The sequence below is a fragment of the Danio rerio genome, chromosome 11 (genome assembly GCF_052040795.2).
Source record: "Danio rerio strain M-AB ecotype USA chromosome 11, GRCz13ab, whole genome shotgun sequence".
NCBI lineage: Eukaryota > Metazoa > Chordata > Actinopteri > Cypriniformes > Danionidae > Danio > Danio rerio.
Window position 1 is genome coordinate 32,995,235 of NC_141031.1, and position 21,149 is coordinate 33,016,383.

Sequence of the window (21,149 nt, forward strand, 5' to 3'; positions counted from 1 at the left end):
ATTTATATATTTTTGTTTCATATATTAAAGGCGCCATAAACTGCATTGGTTTAATAAGTTAAATTGTTCTCTAAGATCTACATAGTAGGTTTATGGCTTCAGTAAGTTCTCCAGAAATGGATTTATAAGCTCATTTATTACTCCATAAAATATCCATAGAATCAGAAGGTCCGATATTGACCATATACTGGTTTGTGTCTGTATATTAATGAGCTTCGCTCTGACATGCCACTCTTACAGACACACACACACACACACACACACACACACACACACACACACACACACACAGCATGATGCATGCTGAACACAGACAAATATAAACCCAATCAGAGGAACGTTAAGTTATTTTGCTCACTAGATTTGTTGTGGATAAAATCTAAATTATAGTTAAACTTGACTAAAGAGAGTGATAGAGATGTTTTATGATGTTTTTTTGTCACAAGTCACAAAGCCAGGAATTAATATCAACCTGAACAGATGACAATTGAGCTAAGTGATTTGACACGATTCAGCAGTCTACATGTATTTGTTAAAACATATGCATCAAATTTCCTATAATTGAATTTCACATTCAATTAACACGATGAATTAACAAAAGATGTAACTAAACATATCTTATGCCTCTTCAGAGTGGAGATTAATAAATGCGTGATCGGTAAATCTTGCATTTTGCATCCTGAAGGCAGTTTGACACATGCTCATACTGTCATTGCCTAGTAACGCACAGTTAACAATTTGGGGCTCGCGTTTTCAAAATAAAAGTCCCCTATAAATAGTGAGTGAAATATACGCTTAAAATAGCAGAGGGAGGAAAATGATCACTGTTGTCTCACTAGAAAATGTTGTTGCTTATCAAACGCAGCCTGATGCATGCATATCAATGATCTCAGAGCTTTTTTTAATGATCTCAGAGCTGCATATGAGTCGTGTTCTCTTGATGATGTGTCTGCTCGTCAGGTCTGGATGAATGACCTAAAGTAGGCATACATGCAAATGAGGAGGGCATGACCAGTGAGTCTCGTCACAGTTTATTTTGTCCTCTTTGTCCACCGGGGTTTTACACTTGTGGACATACATGAAAATGAGGAAACAGTTGTATCTGAGGCTCACAGTATGCCCATTTTCGTATACTGATCTTTTAATTCTCTGCTATGCCCTGGTATACTCAGATTTTCATTATAGGGCACCTTTAATATTTTGGATTTTGTTTTGTTTTTGATGTTGTTTTTAAGTAGGGATGAGATTACTATGAATCCATTGGACTAACAATACATTTTCATGATTTTCTTAAACACAACAATTTGCAATGCTATTTATGTAAAGTGATGCATATAGTATGCCTATTTTTTATATACTTTATTTTCATTTCTCTTTTTTTTAAGGAAAAAAAACAAGGGATAAAATACAAATAGTAGATTAAAAAAAAAATAATTAAATTAATAATACAATAAAACACCAGAACTTAAATAAACAGTTGACAGGTCACATATTTCCTTACAGGTCACATGAACAAATACATATATAAATCAGATTACACTCTGTAAAGGCTTAAGTGCAATCCATTTCTCCCAATATTGCAGGTATTTGTCCATTTGTAGTTTTAAAGAAAAAGTCATCCTCTCCATATTTTAAAACATTAGATATGATATCCAACCATTCAGATTTTGTAGGGGGTTCCAGTTGTAGCCACTTTCGAGTCACAGTTTTCTTATAGTATGCCTATTTTAAAATCACCCTTAGATCTACCATGCAGAGACTGTCCAAACCACAACCGTATTATGTGTCTCTCTACAGAAGTCACGGCAGTAAGAGTTCAAGTCACCGGCGTGCGAACAGCAAAGACTGCTCCTCTCTACCACGCCATGAGGACCTCCACCGGAGCACCGACAGCTTCCTAAATGGCACCAACATGCCAACGTCATCCACCCTGAGTCCTACACTACACCCCAAAAGCTACCAGGCCCAGACTCTCAGCCGCTCGGCCTCTTCCAACAAAGACCTGGCCAACAACAACCTTCCGCATCTCCTCAGCCCTAAAGATGCGAAAGGAAAGACAGAGTTTGATTTCAATCTGGGGCCTAAAGTTGGAGTTGCCTCCGTGGGTATGGACACATCTACCGGCAAGTACCTCAAATCATCCAAACAAGGCCGTCACTCATCCTTCCTGGAAGGAAAGACCAGCACGCTGCAGTCCGGGGACAAGCACAGTCGGCACAACTACATGGAGTCCTCACACGGATCCATGCCTTCCACGTCCTCCTCCAAAAGCTCCTCATCCTTCCTCAGCTTGTCCAAAAGCCACGGCGCACTTAATGACGCCAAGTCTGTGAGCAATCTAGCAGAGACACGACTCCACCTGGATGATCCTATGGCAGGATCCGGTTCAGGCTCTCGATATTTCCCGTCCAGCTGCCTGGATCTAAACGCAGCTCCTGGTAGCCCCAGAGGTGAACGGCATGCTGGGACGGAGCGGCAGGGTCACAGTCCCAGTGGCCGGGGGAGCAATCGCCTTGAAGGGGGCACTCTGGACTCGCGGCGCTCCTCGGGACGGAAAAAGACACCAGATGAACCGAAGCCTACTGATACTCTGGATCCAAGCAGAGCTGCGGGAGGCCATGCTCACAATCTCCCGTCGCCACATGAATCCTATCCTTACGGTCTTGGATACACCAGCCCGTTCTCCTCGCAGCAGCGACCTCATCGGCACTCTATGTATGTGCGGAGAGAGCGACACCGGCCGCACGGCCAGGAGAACAATTTGGTGGTTGGACAGGGAGTGCCAACGCGTGCCAGCAGCCTACAGCTCCTTTCGCCGCAGCTTCAGCACCGCACACTCCCACGCCACAACACCAGTTCCTCCAGAGAAGAGCTCACGCCAGAGCTCAGCAGGGTCAGTGACCTGCTCTGCTTTTATCCTAGCGTCCTGTGGCAAATTAAACCTTATAATCTTGCTAAAATGCTCTACTCGGTCCATTCCCATGGTGTTTAATATCTGAGAAGGAATATCCTGTTATTCGTCTGTTCATCTCTGTCTGAATATTTTCACAATTTTTTCCCAAACAGCAGTGCTTGCTCACCATAATAATTTCTTGAGATTCGATTGTTATGTGTTTGCTTTTGCGTGTGTGTGTGTGTGTGTATGTGATCTAATTTAAGATACAGCTCTGCTGCATCCTGTATTCTTGCATTTTGTTTCGTTTTATCTGATTATTACATGCGCGCTCTCAGTGTCTCCCAGTGTCTGCTTATTTTGCTGTGTGTTTATGTCTGCAGAATGACCAGTCTCCCAAAGAGAAGCCTCATTCTCGCCCCCTGATTAAAGATTCGACGAGGGACAACACAGCTACCTTCCACACACAACGCCCAAAAAACGAGGTCCGAGGTCTCAGCAGGACCCTCAGAACGCGTCCACTCACACACTCAAACTCACAAGATGCTATTGTTTTCATGCTTCGTCTGATCTTTTTTTTAATACATTGATCTCATAAAAGCAAATCACATTTAGCTTTCAAATCATTGATATGGATGTTTTTTAAATGTTCATGTCATTGCATTAACTGCTAGCTCATTAAAGATCTAGGTTCTCAGTTAAAGGGACAGTTCACCTGAAGCCCAATGTATATATATTTTTATGCATATGCAAGCATCAGTTTTGTGACATAGTATGAATGTTGCCTAATATTTTTTGTTACTTTTTTGTACTGGTTCACATACACCTAGAGCGTGCTTTCAAACCTGGCTCAAATTTTCAAACGCTGGAATTGTTCATATCCTATCACTATAGCTAGTTAATTTGGGCAAATGTGAACACAGCAATCGGGCTCAGATCTGTACCTAAACAATTCTGAAAAGGTCTAGATATATTTTAAATGAACTCTGGTGCAGTTTACTTGTAGTGAGAAAGCAATCTGAACCCACAAACTAATTGGCTTTATTGCAATGTATGATGTACACTGTGTGAAAAATAGGACTTCCAGAATAAATTCACCTGAAGCCAAGATGATGCGAAGAAATGATATGAATTACTTTGTGCTCGACTGTACATTTAAGTAATTATACTTTGGTCTAAAACGAAATTTTTTTAGACGCCATCAACATTTTACAAGGGTGAGAAAATGTGACAGAAATTGAGTTTTTTTGGTGAACTATCCCTTTAACCTATCCTTTTTTCTTCTACTTAATCGTTCCTTTCTCCCCAAGTCAATGATCAGTTACAGTAAGACCGTATATACAGTCAACAGCTAAAGCCCTGTACTTTCCTGCATTGTGACCACCCTTTTGTAACTCAGGCTGGGATGTACCACGACGCTCATATGGAGGACGGGACCTCATCCAAGGAGAACAGAATCATCTACAGTGACTCGATGCCTCGCAGAGTGGGAAGCTTTTACAGAGGTAAAAAACTTGAACTAGTATTTTTTTTACAAACCAAATGTTTTTCATTTGTTGTGGTTTTTTTTTTTTTTACATTTTTTAATCCATTTAGGCAATCTTTTGGACTGGTGGTAGCAATTTTAGCCTAGCATGGCTGCAGCACACACAATGATATTATGCAGCCTTGTTACCTAGCTAGGGGATATTTTTAATCACTACAAAATATTATTGAACCTGCAATGGCAGCAAAGTTCTTACGCTGGATAAAGAGTACCCCACAAACAATTTTGTGTTTAATAGACATCTAATAGGCATCTAAATGTAGACAGCTTGGCTAAATCAAGGCTAAACTTGGGCTGTCAGTGAAAATCTAATAGACATCTAAGAATAGCCCAAAACTAAACTAGTTGTTTAGGGTTTATAGGTGTAGTTATTCATTTCTGTTTATTTGATGAATAGTCTAAGTTTGGCCTATTCTTACAGTAGATGTCTATTAGATTTTTACTGAAAGCTCAAATTTAGTCTTGTTTTAGCCAAGACAACTATGTTTAGACGTCTATTAAAAATCTTTTGAAAACAAAAAATGCTTGCTTGATATAGTTGTTAGACATATTAACCTATAAAAAAAATCTACTTTTTTATTTTCCATCTGTCCTTTTAACCAATGTAACTACAGAGGAATCCAGCTTTAACTTGGAAAAGTTGATTTAAATACTTGTTGGAATTTTTTGAGTGAGATGCTTATGATCTAATCTGATTAAAATATCTGTTTCAACTTTCTGTTAGTTATGGAAAGTTTGAATTATTTTACTGAACTTTACAAAAATTTACTGACCTCTACAAACCTGTAAGTCTCGTTCATTGAAATGAACAAATCTTTTTTCAAATCATTTTTTCATTTCGTTCAATTTGTCTAAAATATGAATAAAATGTTAAGAGTTGTTTCCAAACTTATCTACAACTAGCCCAAACTTTGATCACACTACAAACAAGTCATGACTAGAATGCTATGCGAAATAGAAAGTTATCAATTATTGTTTACCTGATCTTTTGTCTATGATTATGTCAGCTCACCTCTTCTGACAGGTCTTCTAATTTGAGTGGTTGGTTCACAAGACACTGACAGTCTCATATAAGCTTAACCAATGCATACAGTCTGAGCCGAAAGGAGCCATGATTAGTTCACCTTTTGAGTCTTCTGATTTTTGAGTCGTTCGTTCGTCATGTGACAGTATGTAAAGAGAGATGACTCAAACCCGACGACTTGAGAAATCAACGGATCAAATCTTTTTCCACCTCTGACTGGATATAATTGGCTTCTGTCTTTCACGTGATAAACAAACAACTCAAACCTGAGAGAAGACTAGAAAAATGAACTGATTTTCTACTCCACCTGCACTAATGTGCGAGTGCGCAAAAAAATAAGTCACTCGTTTTCGAGTCATACAAATGAACGACCCTACTGTACAATAATTACTACTTTCTGTGATCAAACTGAACTTCACAGTCTCATTCTGAGACACAAAAGCCTTTTTTACATCTTGTAAAAAGGCTCAAATTTGAGCCCTTTAAGTTTGTCATTCTGTTGAATAGTAGTGTAGTTTATGCCTACATTTCTTTATTAATGGAGTATAATTTGTGCGTTCATTCAGGGATGTATTTGTTGTTTTTTTGTGTAGTCCCATCTCCTCGACCTGACAACACGTTTCTTGAGACCACTGGACAGAGCAGAGTGCAAGCGGTGGCGGCAGAAAACCCAACCATGACAAACCACTCCAAACGTCAGACCAATTTTGACCCCTGGTGAGTGCAGATGCTTGTTGCGGAATCACACCCTTTATCTAGATCAAAGGTGCCCAAACTTGTTCATATGAAGGGCCAAAAAACAAATATCATTGATAGCTGGGGGCCAAAGATTCATTCATTCATTCATTTTCTTTCAGCGTAGTCCTTTTATTAAGCAGGGTCGCCACAGTGCAATGAACCACCAACTTATTCAGCATATGTTTTACAAAGCGTATTCCTTTCCAGCTGCAACCCATCAGTGGGAAACGTTCATACACAGACACTATGGAAAATTTTAGCTTAGTCAATTCACCTATACCACATGTCTTTGGACTGTGGGGGAAACCGCAGCACCCGGAGGAAACCCACGCCACCCCAACCAACACAACGAGAACATGCAAACTCCACACAGAAACGCCAACTGACCCAGCCGAGGCTCGAACCAGCGACCTTTTTGCTGTGAGGTGAAGGTGCTACCCTCTGTGCCACCATGCTGCTCTGGGCCAAAGATAAAAATAACATATTTTTACATTAAAATTGCCATGGGTAATTTCCTAATTCATTTCATAATAATAAAACATAAATACAAAACATTACTTTGAATCGTATTATCTAATGTAGTATACCTTTAGAACTTATTACAATGAAAACAATCACATTTATAACACCGTAGAGTTCAATGCTGAATACACTAGTCAAGCAGAATCTGCTTTTGCCTTGATTTCCTCTTCAAAGTCTCCTCATTGCCCTCTATCCTATTAATTGAACAATAAAACAAACAAGTTTAAGGTTACATTAAATTCAAACTGATAATCTCTAAAGCATTCTCAGATGGCATAGGGGGCCAAATCAAAAGTTACCATGGTCCAACTTTGGCCCGCAGGCCCTAGTTTTTGCATCATTGATCTAGATAAATACATCTCAGACTTAACACATCACAGACTCTTAAAATACTCATGCAATCTAAGATTTTTATCTTGGAATTCATTAAGGAAAATTATTAAGGAAAAGAAAATTCAAAGGAAAAGTCATTTAATTAGATTATTTTGCTGAAAGTAAAAAGTAAATTTGAGCAAATTTTTATTATGGGTTGACCTAACTGTTTAAACAAAGTGATTTTTTTATTATTAAAAATAAGAAGATTTGAGTAAAAAATAAGTAGTGGCCCAACAAATGTGGTAGGCATAAGTGTATTTTACCTTACATGTTTGAGTGCTATGTTGATTGATTTGCATTCCTTTTTCTATGATGAAAAATTACTTTACTTTAAACTTAAAAATAAAATGTGTTTCTACATAGATGTTCATCCAAATGATTACATTATTGTGACAACTTTCTAACACTTTATGGGATCATTATTTTTTTATTCAACAGTTCTGTCTGGTTCTTGAATCTGTTTGGCTGATAGCCGTGCGATATTCTGCCAGTAACAGCACTCGTCCAGTTTCTTCTTAACCCTTCACCCTTGTGTATTACTCCGCCCACATACAGCCACAAGCAGAGGACACTCTAGGTCAGGCATGTCCAAACTCGATCCTAGAGGGCCGGTGTCCTGCAAAGTTTAGTTGCTACCCCAATCAGACACACCTGGGCCAGCTAATCAAGCTCTAACTAGGCTTTCTAGAAACATCCTTGCAGGTGTGTTGAGGCAAGTTGGAGCTAAAATCTGCAGGACACAGGCCCTCCAGGACCGAGTTTGGACACCGCTGCTCTAGGTTGACAAATATTCCTGCTGTTGGGCAACATATAGTACTTTTGAGGCTTTTTTAGTCGAGAATGTTGTTGTTTAGATTGCAACTATGCAGTTTATTTATAAGGATAGTGCCTATTTTAAATATTTATAATTTCCGAGAGACAGCGCATCGGCGGCCATTAGCCTGTCTTTGAGCAAAGATGGTTGATGATGTTCATCCACAAGATGGCGTCAGAGACCGCGTAATAAACCCTAAGAGAAAAACTGCGTAATTTCAAACTACAGCTGATCAAATCATTATTAAACAGGTAAATGACTTTCTAAGTTGATCTCTCTCATTTGTATGTTGTAGTGCTGTATTAATACCATAGTAATATTGTGATCTCCTGATTGCAACAGAATCAAAATCTCTGTAGACTGATGACATTTCATGAAGTTCAGCCTTATAATCTTAAAAAATGTGAGCAAAATCACCCGTTTTGTCATCACTTTAGACATTACGCTAGAGAATCATTTAAATACTAGCTCTAGTGACGTTAGTAAATAAGCGGAAGTGAAGGAATAGCGGAAGAAAGTAGTTCCTCTTACAAAATTTTCTGATTTTCCATTTATTTACACACGATTATACCATCAAACTGTTGTATAAATGCAATATCACTCTCGTAGCAGTGCAATTTGGGTGTATATCCTCACTGGTGGGACACTAAGCATGCCTCCTACCAGTGCCGATATACAGCTACATTGCACTGCTACTCGTGTGATATTGCTCATTAATTTCCATACAATGCATTTATTATTCAATGTTTTAATTTATTAAATTTTTTATCTTGAAATACAACCCAGATCTGTATTTCTCTGTGAGATTCAACTTTTAATATGTGCATTTATAGGAATAATTCAGAGGCGATGGTTATGAACCCACCAGAGGTCCCGAAACAAAAAGAAAAACAAGGTTTCTTTCGAGCCATAAAGAAGAAAAAGAAAAAATCGCAGCCGGTAAGAATGACCTGTAAACCCCTCTACTCAATATCTTTCTCTTTGTCTGTGGTATAAGATGGATTAAGGAGATACTGTAGTAATGCTTAAGCCAGGAGATCTTTTCTGTCTGTGTATTGTTTGTATTATTATTATTTCACATGTATGTATGCGTGTTGCTTAGCTGCTGTGTTTGTGTGTTTATGTATGTCTGTCTGCTAGTGACTGAACTTAATTGAAATGTATTTTATACACATTAGTGTGGCACATAAGAATACTGTCTAGTTTTTATAGACTAGAATTTCCCTGTTCAGTCTTGATCAGTTAGAAATTGAAAGTGGACGTGTCATCCTCTTCCCCGAAAAAAACAGGCCGTCCACTTGTCCAAATAATGGCGGACAGAATCCAGCAGAGACTCTCAGTGCAGTTCAGTAGCTTTTCCCCATAATAGCCATATGGAGAGCATTACAGACCCGAGCAGCATGTGTGTGGCAGAAACTGTGCTCTGTCCACAAATATTGAGCCAGAGGACCGTATGTTCATCTGCTGTATTCAACAACAAAAGATGTTTGCTGATAATAGAATGAGCCACTGGGGTTTTGTGCGTCTTATATTGCAGACGGACGGCAACGCGGGAAGGAACCCGAGCATCAAGAAAAGCCTTTTCCCCCTCTTTAACTCAAAGAATAGCTTAAAGCATAACTCTTCTGTCAAAGTGCTCCCTGTTGTCCCGCAGCCCATGGTATTGCTCGCATAAAACCGCGCCGCTCTACTAAACAAACACATCTCCACTGCATGACATGTTAAATGTAGTGGTGTTCTTTCACTGGGTGTCTTTTTCTGATTATTTTCTTTCTTTTTTTCTTTTGACAGATACATTTTTAACAAGTAAAACATCAGGTCCAGATTTGATGTTTTAACTATGGTAAATAAATGAGTTAGATAATACAGTGATTTAATTTAATGAGGTTTCTTTCTATTTATTTTATTATTATATATATTTGCTGGGAAAAAGCTCCAGAATGTGTCATTTTTAATTATTTAAAACATTTATCAGGGCAATTGTGTAAATAATTTTACTGACAACAATGTAAATGTGTAAAATTATATTAACAGGGTTTCCACAGGTTTCAACTGGTCAAATTTAAGACTTTTTAAGACCTTTTTAACACTATTATGAATGAAATTTCAGACTTACTTTAAATAGAGTAAATAAACAAGAGTTAATAAATAAACATTTGTTAACTTTTATTTAGATGAAATGATAGAGATTGCATGGGTGTTAGCCCAATTGGGTAGCTTTAAATAGACATAGGAAATATAAGACCTGTTTAAAATACTTTTAAACCTACAACACAATATTTCAGTGAATTTAAGACTTTTTAAGAACTTTAAAAAAAAATTTCAGACGTGCACAAGGCTAAACGCCAAGGATTTTTTGTAATGGCCTAGTTAAACCATTAAAAATGAATGTTATTGTAAGGAAGATAATTAAACCATATATATATATATTTAATAGAGTTAGTAAATAAGAGTTAATAAATAAATGTTTCTTAACTTTTATTGAGATGAAATATTGATTGCATGGGTGTTGGCCCGATTGGGTAGCTTTACATGGAAATAGGGAAATTAAGACCTGTTTTAAATTATTTAAGACCTACAACACAATATTTCAGTGAATTTAAGACTTTTTAAAATCTTTTTAAATCTTTCTTCAAAATCTTTTTAATACCATTATGAATTAAAATTCAGACTTACACAAGGCTAAACAATAAGGATTTTTTCTAATGGCCTAAACCATCAAAAATTAATGTTATGTAAGGGAGATAATTAAACCATATGTTTATACATAACATTTTATGAAGCCACTTAATTCACACTTGTTTGTTTTTACATAATTTATTGTGTTTGTGTCTAGATCCAAAAAATCCAAAGATAATTTTCACAAAATAATCTGATAAAAATGAAAAATAAACTGGCTTTATAGTAACAAACATAAATGTGTAATGTAAATTAAAGTAAATGTATATTCTGTATATATTTATATAATATATATTAGAGAAAAAACACTAATTGTTAAAATAACTAAAATAATAAAGAAACACTCCGCGATGGTGTTATCAAGATCTCATTCATTTTTTGTAATTTGATGAAAAGATGTAATGCATTCATAAATGCATATAAATGTTCATACGTTTTTTAAAAAAATCTAAATATTAAAAACTTTAAAAAATGTAATATTATGATGATCATTAAGCACGTCATAACAGTCTTGTGAAAAGGGTCCAGTGTTGTTTTATGTAATGAAAGATAATACATTTGATAGGTATCAAACCAAATGAGGCAAAAAAACTATTTGTTTAAACACTGATGTAGCAGATCTGGTTCAGTATGTTTTACACACCAGACATCATTGCTTTTAGTAACCGGTAGCATCGCAGAAGCATCAGCATGTGCTGTGTAAGATGCATGAACTCATAATCGTCTTTAGCAGTGCCTGCTCAAAGAAGATGCACGTTTTTTCATCTACCATTCTCCAAACCTGGGGCAGAGCAGGAGAAGTGCTCAAAATATCTTCAAAAGCAAACTCTCTGTCTTCTTTACACACATATACAGACACACTTCAGAAACACTTGCACATTTTAGTACAAAAGTTCAGAAACTGGGCACGTTCCCTAAACACGCAGCTTCAATAATCCTGTAACACTTGTCAAAGGCAGACTCTGAAATCAGTGATTTTAATTCTCAAATTGTTTCCATCAAATAAATGCTGTGAGCTGGTTATAAGGGAACGTTTCAAGTCTTCTGACCTAATGCACGTCATTATTATGAGTGAATTTGAGTTTGGAAAGGCAGAAAGTGTTCGCAAATCCCAGCGTTCAGATGGTTTCATTTGGTGTTGTGGTTTGCACTGTTTGCCAGGTACCTAGTGAAACCCAGCAGGACCAGCTCGTTTTACAGAGACCGGTCAAATCCTCGTCTCATCACAGCAGTCGACACCGCAACCGAGACCGCGAGCGCGAACGGGACATGGAGAGGGACAGAGAGCGTGAGCGGGACCGAAACCGCGACAGAGATCGTGAGCGGGACAGGGACAACACTTGGCCTCCAGAGAAGCAGCCGGAAGTGCAGCCTCAGGTGAAGAAAACTCTGATCTGACAATCAAATTCTTTATTCCTAATGGGCTATATGCACAGGGACTTTTCATTGTCAGTAAGCCAGCTCAAGTACTTTTGGTGAACTGTCACACTATTACAAAATCCCTGTTTCAGATTTGGTTTCAATAAAAATCTGTGACCTTCACTGCCTGATTGATACAGTATATGATAAAAAGTGGGTCTCAAACCAAACAAGAAGCAATGAATTAAATTCCATTGTTCCATGCCATGTCTTTAAAATATGGGTATTTATTTTAATACAGTATTTTCAATGTCAACACTTTCAACAACTAAATGAATTAAAGTCTATTTAGCTGATTGTATTTTATTAAAATGATAATATTGATGCTGTAAAAGAAACTGAAAAGTCACATTAACCTTTCACCACAAGTTTATCGGTGGCTGAAAAACACTTGCTCTGCATATTGTCCATTCATTCTTAAATGTTTGATTTTATTTGCTCACATTCATTAAAGTGAACTACATTTAACGATGTGAAACATGCATGTTTATTTAAAAAATAGATATAGTTCTATTTTTGCTGTTAATTTTCTCAATTAATAGCAGATTAATCCCAGATGTAGGTGACTATTTCTTCAGCTGTGATTTTAAGTTAAAACTTGGTGATACATTGAGAAATGGAATGATCAGTATGTGCAATGAACAGAACATTATTTACAACATGATTAGGATTCAACAAGTAGTCAGATTAAGCTGCAAAATATGGTCAAATGTTCTACTGAGAAAAAAGTCTTCTAATTTTAAGGTGCAATAGGTGATTGACTTTAGAAGCTATGCTTTTCTTGCTGTTGATAATAATAATAATAAAAATAATAATAATAATTCCTTACATTTATATAGCGCTTTTCTAGACACTCAAAGTGCTTTACACATTGAGGGCAATCTCCTTATCCACCACCAGTGTGCAACATCCACCTGGACGATGGGACGGCAGCCATATTGCGCCAGACCTCACACCATCTGATTAGTGGAGAGGAGACAGATTGATAAAGCCAGTTATGATATGGGGATGGTTAGGAGGCTATGATGGACAGAGGCCACTGCTTACCTCCAGTGGGCGACCATGTTAGAGTTGCCGAGAGCTAGCTGCCGGTAAAAAGTTGAAAGTCTCTACATATCCTGATAGAAATCTCCAAGAAATAAAAACGTACCATATGATTTTGTCAGCTCACATTGCTAGTTTTGTGGTGAACAATTCATCTGTGCATATCATTGTGAAAAAAAAATAGTTTGACCATGTAATCTTTAATTGAAATATGAAAATGCACTTCCTGTTTGTTTTTAGTTAAATTGTCACTGTTTTGTCATTAAATATTCAGTTTCTCTGGGAACTGTCACAATACAAAATAAATAAACCATCACATCTTCTGGTTCATGAGGACTTTAAATTAGGTGGTCCAAATGTATATATATACAGTATTTATTTTAATAATCTGTGAAGGTGTAAGTCCAATCACAACATTCGGTCCAAACATTAGGATAGACTGTCCTACCTGCCCGTCAAAAAACATACAGTAATTGCATACCTCTCTGCACACTGTTCACACAGAAATGATTACTTCATCGATGCAAAAATATCTACAACTTTTTTATTTTAGTATTGTAATTACTAACTTTACTATAAAGTTTTCTCTTTGGCGAATGTCCCAACTAGATACATCCAAACCCGAACTTTAATAATTTCCCAGAATCACTGCAGTAGCTTCTTCAAATTTTGCTGGTTTTTAATCCAACGTATAAAGAATTTTGCCATAGTTTATTTTGCTTAAAAACTAACAGGGATATTAACAAACGTTTTTTTTTGTTGTTTGTTTGTTTTTTTTTTTGTTTTTTTTGGTTAAGTTTCTATTTTAAATCATTTTTATTTTAAATGCTGCATTTTTTTTATTAAAATAGTTTAATAATTTTGTGAAATATTATTATAGTAGCTGCACTAGATTTTATGGTCATTTATTGCACTTCATTACTATAGCTTTCAGTGTCACAAGAACCTTCAAAAATCATTTTGATAATGACCTGGTTTTGTATACATTAATTACTACACTTAAAATCTCTTGTACTGCATGTACATTTTTATGAAATATTTTATTAGTAACATTAAATATCTTATTTGATGCATATAAAGAATCCTTGCTGAATATAAGTATCAATAATAAAAAGCTACCCTGGCATTTTATGCATGCATACACAAACCCAAGCACACAGACATGCATTTTTAATCCTGTTTTCCGGTTTCAGAACCAGCCTCTGAAGTCCCTGCGGAAGCTCCTCCACCTCTCCTCTCCTGCTACATCCAATCAGCCTCCACCTCCTGATCGCTCGGCCGAACTGCGCTTCCAGCCCCTTCCAAATCCCCCCTCTAAAGCCAACCTGAACGAGGTCAGAGGACACCCGGCGGGCAGCGTCACCCCCAACACCAAAAGCCGCAAACCCCACAACTACCCTCTGCCAGGCCAGATTGAATCCAGCTGGCACGTCTCTGCTCTGAATCGGGCAGAGGGTGCGCCATACCCCGACCAATTGGCAAACAAAGGTGGGCAGAACGGTATCGGCTTCACTAGAGCCGCTCGCACCAGGATGCCGAACCTCAATGATCTGAAAGAAACGGCCCTTTAGAGAAGGAAGGCCCCCTGGTGGCCGCTTGGTGTACTCGTTTTTCCCTCCTTTTCCTTCCTGGCTACCTATGGAATGCTATTGTTCATACAGTGGTACTCAATGCCACTTCTGGCCAGAAGGTGGCAATAGTTATGTCTCAGATTTGTTTTTTAAAGCATCCACATTTGATAGAATTTGTATTATTGTTCATTACATCTGGGTTCAGTTTTCTGTTGAATATATCTTATTGACGACGATGATATGAATCTATGTATTTGTATATGGAAACTTAGGGACGGGGGAACGACAAAAAAACTAAAAAAATCTGTGGAATTGTAAGAGCTTTAGTTTATACACAAGAGAATGTATACATATTTAATGTGTAATAATTCTATATTTCATGGAGATTATTTAAGGAATTATCGGTGTGTTAATAGTTACCATGTACAGAGTGCATTTTATGGTTGTAACAAAAGTACTTATTGTTTCAGAGTTATTTTCCTCTCTGTGTTTTCTGATATGAATTCTACAGTGCGGACTAGGTCTATATTACACACTGTCTCATACTGCAGGTTAATGAGTCCATCGGTTATTGAATCAGCCCTATTTAAAACGGCATATCAGCAAACTACTGATGCTTCCTAACCAGGTTCTGTGTTATTTTTCATTAAATCCACATCCCATGATGGCTATTTGTCTCGCCAGGCTATGTTTTACAGTGTTTTGTTACTTTACGTAAGGTTGTTGTTCAAAAATGTTATTAAACTGACATTAACCAAGGGCCCTATGATCTCTGCGATGCAGAATACAGATGGAAACCTGTCATAAAAATGGGATTTACTGCATAACATAGAATTTCACAGAATAGGGCAAATTAAAATGATTCAGAAACAGGCCTGTGCACATGATCAAGTTAAATATGAAGTCACAACAACAACAAAAAATTCGCGATGAAAATTCTAGTGTCGAGTTCGACACTAGAACGAGTTCGACACTAATCTCCTTCTCCTAATATAAATGTGCGAGACAGGAATTTCATCTGTGGAATGTGATTGGGGCTAAAAGTGTGATATGATGATTTTTCTCTGGTAAAATGAGAAAATGCTTGTAAAGTGATTTTTAGATCAGCTCTGTAAATGGCTGCACAATATTGGCAAAATCTGACATTGCAATATTTTGTTTTGCTGCGATATACATTGTAATATGAATACAATTGAATAGCTCTATTTAAAAGGATTTCAAAAATTTGATCCACTGAGGTGATCAAGTCTTTTTCTATAAAGTGCGTCTACATAAAATATAATAAACTACAATCATACGCCAGAGCAAAATTAAAAAAGTTAAATAATCAATGCTTTATGGTTTTCTGTGGGGTCTAAGAGTATTTAAATACAAAAAATCAACAATCAAACGTAAAATAACCTGGTCATCAATCATTATACAAATAATGTTATTCAATATTATCATAATCAGGGGTGCCCAAACTCAGTCCTGGACGACCGGTGTCCTGCAGAGTTTAGATCCAACCCCAATTAGACACACCTGAACCACCTAATAAAGCTCTTACTATGTATACTAGAAACCAGGTGTGTTGAAGGAAGTTGGAGCTAAACTTTGCAGGACACCGCCCCTCGAGGACCGAGTTTGTGAACCTGTGATCAAAATAATATCTTTATATTTCAATAGTTAGTAAATAATCAAATCCTGCGATGTGACTATTGCGGATACATACATTGAGATATGGATGATATATTGTTCAGCCCAAGCTCTTTAGTTTGATATGGAAGGCTAAAAGGGCCAAAAGTGTTTAAATGGCGCGTCTGAAATTCTTTATATACAAATATGAAAAGTCTTTATATACAAACATCAGGTGTGAAATGTATTCATGAAGAAGACAATCTAAACACTTTCGACCCCTAATGGCCTGCTTTAGGAGTCTCTTTACAAGCATTTATTTTGAGGAAATACTAGCAATATGTAATAAGAAAGATATTCGAGCATCTTTATGATTTTTTAAAATTGAGAAATGTTAAGTTTACTGGTAATTTAAAGAAATTACACAAAAGCAGACACATACGTATTGTACAACAGAAGTACTAATCAAAATAATGTTGATAATACTATTACAACAAAGGATAATTACAATATTTCCTCCACTAACTTTCATTTTAACTAAAAAAGGAGATTTAATAAGTAAACAAGACATGTTTAATGTAGAAAACAAACAAAAGTTGTAACTTTTTATAAATATAACAGTAAGTTTCATGATGGTTTCAAATGAATTAGATAAATTTTAAAGCGGATAAAAATAAAATGGAATTTGGAAATGGATTTCACAGGGCCCCGCGGTACATAATGCACAGGGATCAGATAGAGCTTGTTTTCGGTGTCAGTTCATTAGAGTCCAGATCCCTGAAGAGCTGGATTTCCTGTGAATAATGAATTTGACCAGGGTTCCCTGGGGGCCGCGCCAGGTTTCTAGACCCCACCAGCTGGTAAATAAGTGTGACTTTGCCTCGAGCATGAGCGATGGTTTACTCAAGGTTGTGCGAGTTAAGTCTGTTTCTCTGTCCTGACGTGACTTCCAGCAGGGATTCAGCAGCATGTGCGCGTGATTCTTTTAACAAACTGAATAACTGCCGCTTTTATTTTAATCTGTTTAACGGCATGTTTTTGAAGAGATAAAAGCATTGCCTCGGGACCCGGTAAAAGGGTTTCAAAGACGTAATGCAGTTATTGATCTGTTTGCAGGTGGGAGATGTAGTGAGATTTGCGAATGGCCCCTGAAACGCAGCACATTTTCATTCAGTGAGTACGTTTACATGGACACCAATAATCTGATTTTAATACGATTAGGACAATACTCTGATTAGGAGTCTACCATGTAAACAGAGATTGTTGATTACCTTAATCCGACTAAAGTAATAATCGAACTAAACCACAATCAAACTATTATCATTGTGTAGGATTTCCGCCACATTTTGCGACAGGAGAGTCTATAGACCGTTTCAATGTAGTGATGTCATTGGCCCATGAACATTTCCTGCTTGTTATCAGACTATTTCAAAACTGTAACATGACAATTCAATCATAACTTAATGTTAAAACAATCATAAAATTATTTATCAATATGTGGATGTTTTTGGATTCTCGGAAGCTATAGAAATGAAAATTGTAAAACAGGAAATACGTAGGGACCATTGTGTTCGTTTACATTCCTCAAAAAGGTCTATACACACGGCTGTTTGATAGTATTTTCTGCACCTTCCGAGTCGGTGAAATACCCCAGACGCGAAGTATAGAGGTTTTTTCCCCATACGGTGTGCGGTATCAAATTCCATTAAAACAACACTCTGCCAGCAGTTCATACTCGCATCCAATATCTCGTTTGTTATAGGGAGCGTGCATAAAATGTTCCTGAATGAAAGTGAAAGTGCCAAACTGCAGTTAAAGTCGACAAATTAAGAATGAAACACCCGAAATTACATGAAACTCCAGAGGAAATGTGGATAGCGCTGTGACGCATTGACGTTAATGGAATTAAGTGCTTTAACTTGTAAAACGGGATTATAAATCTAACAGTCAAAATGCAACTCATGTAAACACCTTAATCATATTATTGTCTTATTTAGATGAATGCAAATCATCAGATTACTGATGTCCATGTAAACATAGTCAGTGTTTCCTTTAGATTTATCTCACTGTACGTTTTTTATTTGTTCGATTACATTCTACAAACACAGATCGAAATGAGATGGATATGAAATATGCAAAACAGCCGTATTACAAATTCCAGGCATTTGGATACCGATGCAAACAGAGCAATATATCATAACTTTGAGGTGAATTTACAAGCCTTGCTTACATTTTTAATTATTTCCATCCACTATCACAACAGGCACTTTGCTCAACAACTAAAGTTGCTCACAAAAAATCCCCCTGCAAAAAAAATATATAGAAAGAGAGCATTTTAATTTCAGCTACAGAAATGCATCTCTTACTGTTAATTTCTGTTTAGTTATTTTCAATGGTGCACTTTAAACAGACATTTCTCGCAGGTGTTTGTGTTGATATGGTGTTTGATTAAAGTAGATCTCTCTATCTATATAATCTTCTACATACAGTATCTGAGCTCTGTCCTTCACATGGATGGATTTGGATTAATTATGTTCAAGTTACACATTCAAAAGCAGTATATACAGTAGTTTTGTATCAAACATCAAGTCATGCATTATCTGTTCTTGTTTATATCTGTTGATTCTGGCACATTCTAAGCACTGTGTGTTTTAAATATAACAGTGTTATGTGTTCTTTTTTGAAATTTTGGTTATGGTCTGTATATCACCAATCAGGTTCAGTCGTTTTTGTCCATTTGTACTGTGTTTCAGCATTCGTGGTTAAACTGCCATGCAATAACAAACTGTTGATTTTTCTTTTGTTGATGATGATGATGATGATTTGTCTTCTGTATGCTTGGGATAGTTCACCACAAAATGTACTCATCATTTCCTCACCCTTGAGTGGTTTATGAGTTTCTTTTTTTGTCGAACCCGAAGACATTTTGAAGAAAGTTGAAAACCTGTAACCATTGACTTCCATACAGGTACCTTGTGCGTGTTCCAGTACAGGTATCTTGGGATTTAAATGACGACACCCTTTCCTTTGGCCCTTATGTTCAGCAATTGGTGAAAAAATGAAGTGATTTTAAGCTTCTATTTTAAAATTAAATCTTGTCTTTTGGGCAGCACGGTGAGTAGCGCTCTCGCTTCACAGCAACAAGGTCACTGGTTCGAACCTCGGCTGGATTAGTTGGCATTTCTGTGTGGAGTTTGCATGTTCTCCCTGTGTTTGCGTGGGTTTTCCTTTGGGTGCTCTGGTTTCCCCCACAAGTCCAAAGATAGGTGAATTAGGCTAAATTGTTCGTAGTGTATGAGTGTGAATGGAAGTGTATGGGTGTTTCCCAGTGATGGGATGCAGCTGAAAGGGCATTGTAGAACATGTGCTGAATAAGCTGGTGGTTCATTCCGCTGTGGCGACCCCGGATTAATAAAGGGACTTAGCAGAAAAGAAAATGAATGAATGAATCTTGTCTTTCTTTTGATGCTAAAAGAAGCTTGTTTCTGCAACTTTTATGTCTGTATTGGACTGTGGCAATGTTATTTATATGGACGCTTCTCAGAGTTTGCACAGTTTAGACACTGTTTACAGTGATGCACTGAAGTTAATAAGAAATCTTAAATCCCTCACTCATCATTGTGTGTTGTACACTCGGGTAGGATGGTCTGCTTGGTAGCATTGGCATACTGTATCTTTGTCCATAAATCTATTCTGGGTTTACTCCCCTCATATCTCCTCATGTCTCTGGCTAGAGCCTTTGGTGTCAGGAAGTTTATTTATCGTCTGTACCAGTGGTGCGTACTAGGGCTGCACGATTCTGGCTAAAATGAGAATAACGATTTATTTGCTTAAAATCAAGACCACGATTTTCCTACGATTTAAAATAAAGGTTAATATGAGTAGCCTATTATTATTGTTATTTCTCAAACATGGTGAAACAACAATAATAATATTAGGCTAATGTGTAGCTGTACTCTTGGTTAAAATGTTAAATTCTGTATAGACTTGGAATGGTGGACTTGACCAGACTTTAAGTATGTCCTGGTTGTTAATTCACATTATACAGTATTTATAATTCTAAAGTTGAATTATTAAGCTTGAGACATGTGCTCGTCATTTGTCATTGACAACATTATTACACAATTTTTTTTTGCTGGTAAAATGAGAAATTTGTCATGATCAGATTCCATCCTGCAATACATTAAACATTATATAGGCTAGAGTAGTTATACGGACCTAGTAAACACTTATTTACATGCACAAGACTCTGTGTTTACTATGAAAGATAAAACAAATCAAATGCTTGTCGTAATCATAACTCTATCTACACTATCTTATGGTGAATGCAGTAAGTGACTGTATCATCATCAACAATGTTACCTGTTAAGCACAAAAGTTCATCACATACAAAAACTATAAAAAAAACAAAAGAAATCTTATCTATGAATTGTTCTACCTATGTGTTCTTACTGCACTCTGTACACATCGCTAAAGTCCAGCATCTTCACATTGGCTTTAGTCTTGACTGGAGCGGCTGAATGACATTTGTCCTGGGAGCACTGTACAAATGTGGCGGCACTACTGATGCATGCTCAGGTTCCGTATGCGATATCTAGTGCAAATATCTATGACTAAAGTATATCTATGCTATTATTGGCTGGCACATGCACGTCCTCTCAGTAGTAAACAGTGTGTCCGCTTTTGCATGATTTACGGCCGTATATACATCATTACATTAAGACAGAAATTACATTTTTGAGTGATTTATACCTTACAAATACAGTATGTGACACTTTTAACACCATATGGAGGTGTCCATGTTGCTGAGCATTGGATTTTCAAACAATGTAAATACTAGTGTGACCACCTTTACACTTCTCTCCTGACCTTGAAAATATAATTGGCTGAAAGCAGATAGCCTATAAGAT

The 21,149-nt window shown here is 36.9% G+C and overlaps 1 protein-coding gene and 2 long non-coding RNA genes across 11 annotated transcripts in view; 1 reads left to right on the forward strand and 2 right to left on the reverse strand.

Annotated features, from left to right (window-relative positions):
* The window catches only part of cdkl5 (cyclin dependent kinase like 5), a 71,271-nt gene extending 55,890 nt beyond the window's left edge, over positions 1 to 15,381 (forward strand). For 3 of the 9 annotated variants that reach the window (NM_001130771.2, NM_001442588.1, NM_001442585.1), the window contains 7 exons: positions 1,798 to 2,893; positions 3,277 to 3,378; positions 4,293 to 4,398; positions 6,057 to 6,180; positions 8,746 to 8,851; positions 11,753 to 11,968; positions 14,248 to 15,381. In NM_001130771.2, the coding sequence (NP_001124243.2) occupies positions 1,798 to 2,893; positions 3,277 to 3,378; positions 4,293 to 4,398; positions 6,057 to 6,180; positions 8,746 to 8,851; positions 11,753 to 11,968; positions 14,248 to 14,625 (2,128 nt within the window). In that variant the 3' untranslated portion in view covers positions 14,626 to 15,381. Of the gene's footprint in view, positions 1 to 1,797; positions 2,894 to 3,276; positions 3,379 to 4,292; positions 4,399 to 6,056; positions 6,181 to 8,745; positions 8,852 to 9,449; positions 9,573 to 11,752; positions 11,969 to 14,247 lie in introns of all 9 variants that reach the window. The other 6 variants (NM_001145768.2, NM_001442586.1, XM_087272520.1 and 3 more) reach the window with 4 other exon arrangements.
* The window catches only part of LOC147834847 (uncharacterized), a 337,793-nt gene that overhangs the window by 43,426 nt on the left and 273,218 nt on the right, over positions 1 to 21,149 (reverse strand). The gene's annotated exons all lie outside the window — the stretch shown is intronic.
* LOC147834848 (uncharacterized) overlaps positions 1 to 21,149 on the reverse strand; it is a 48,581-nt gene that overhangs the window by 24,901 nt on the left and 2,531 nt on the right. The window lies entirely within an intron of this gene.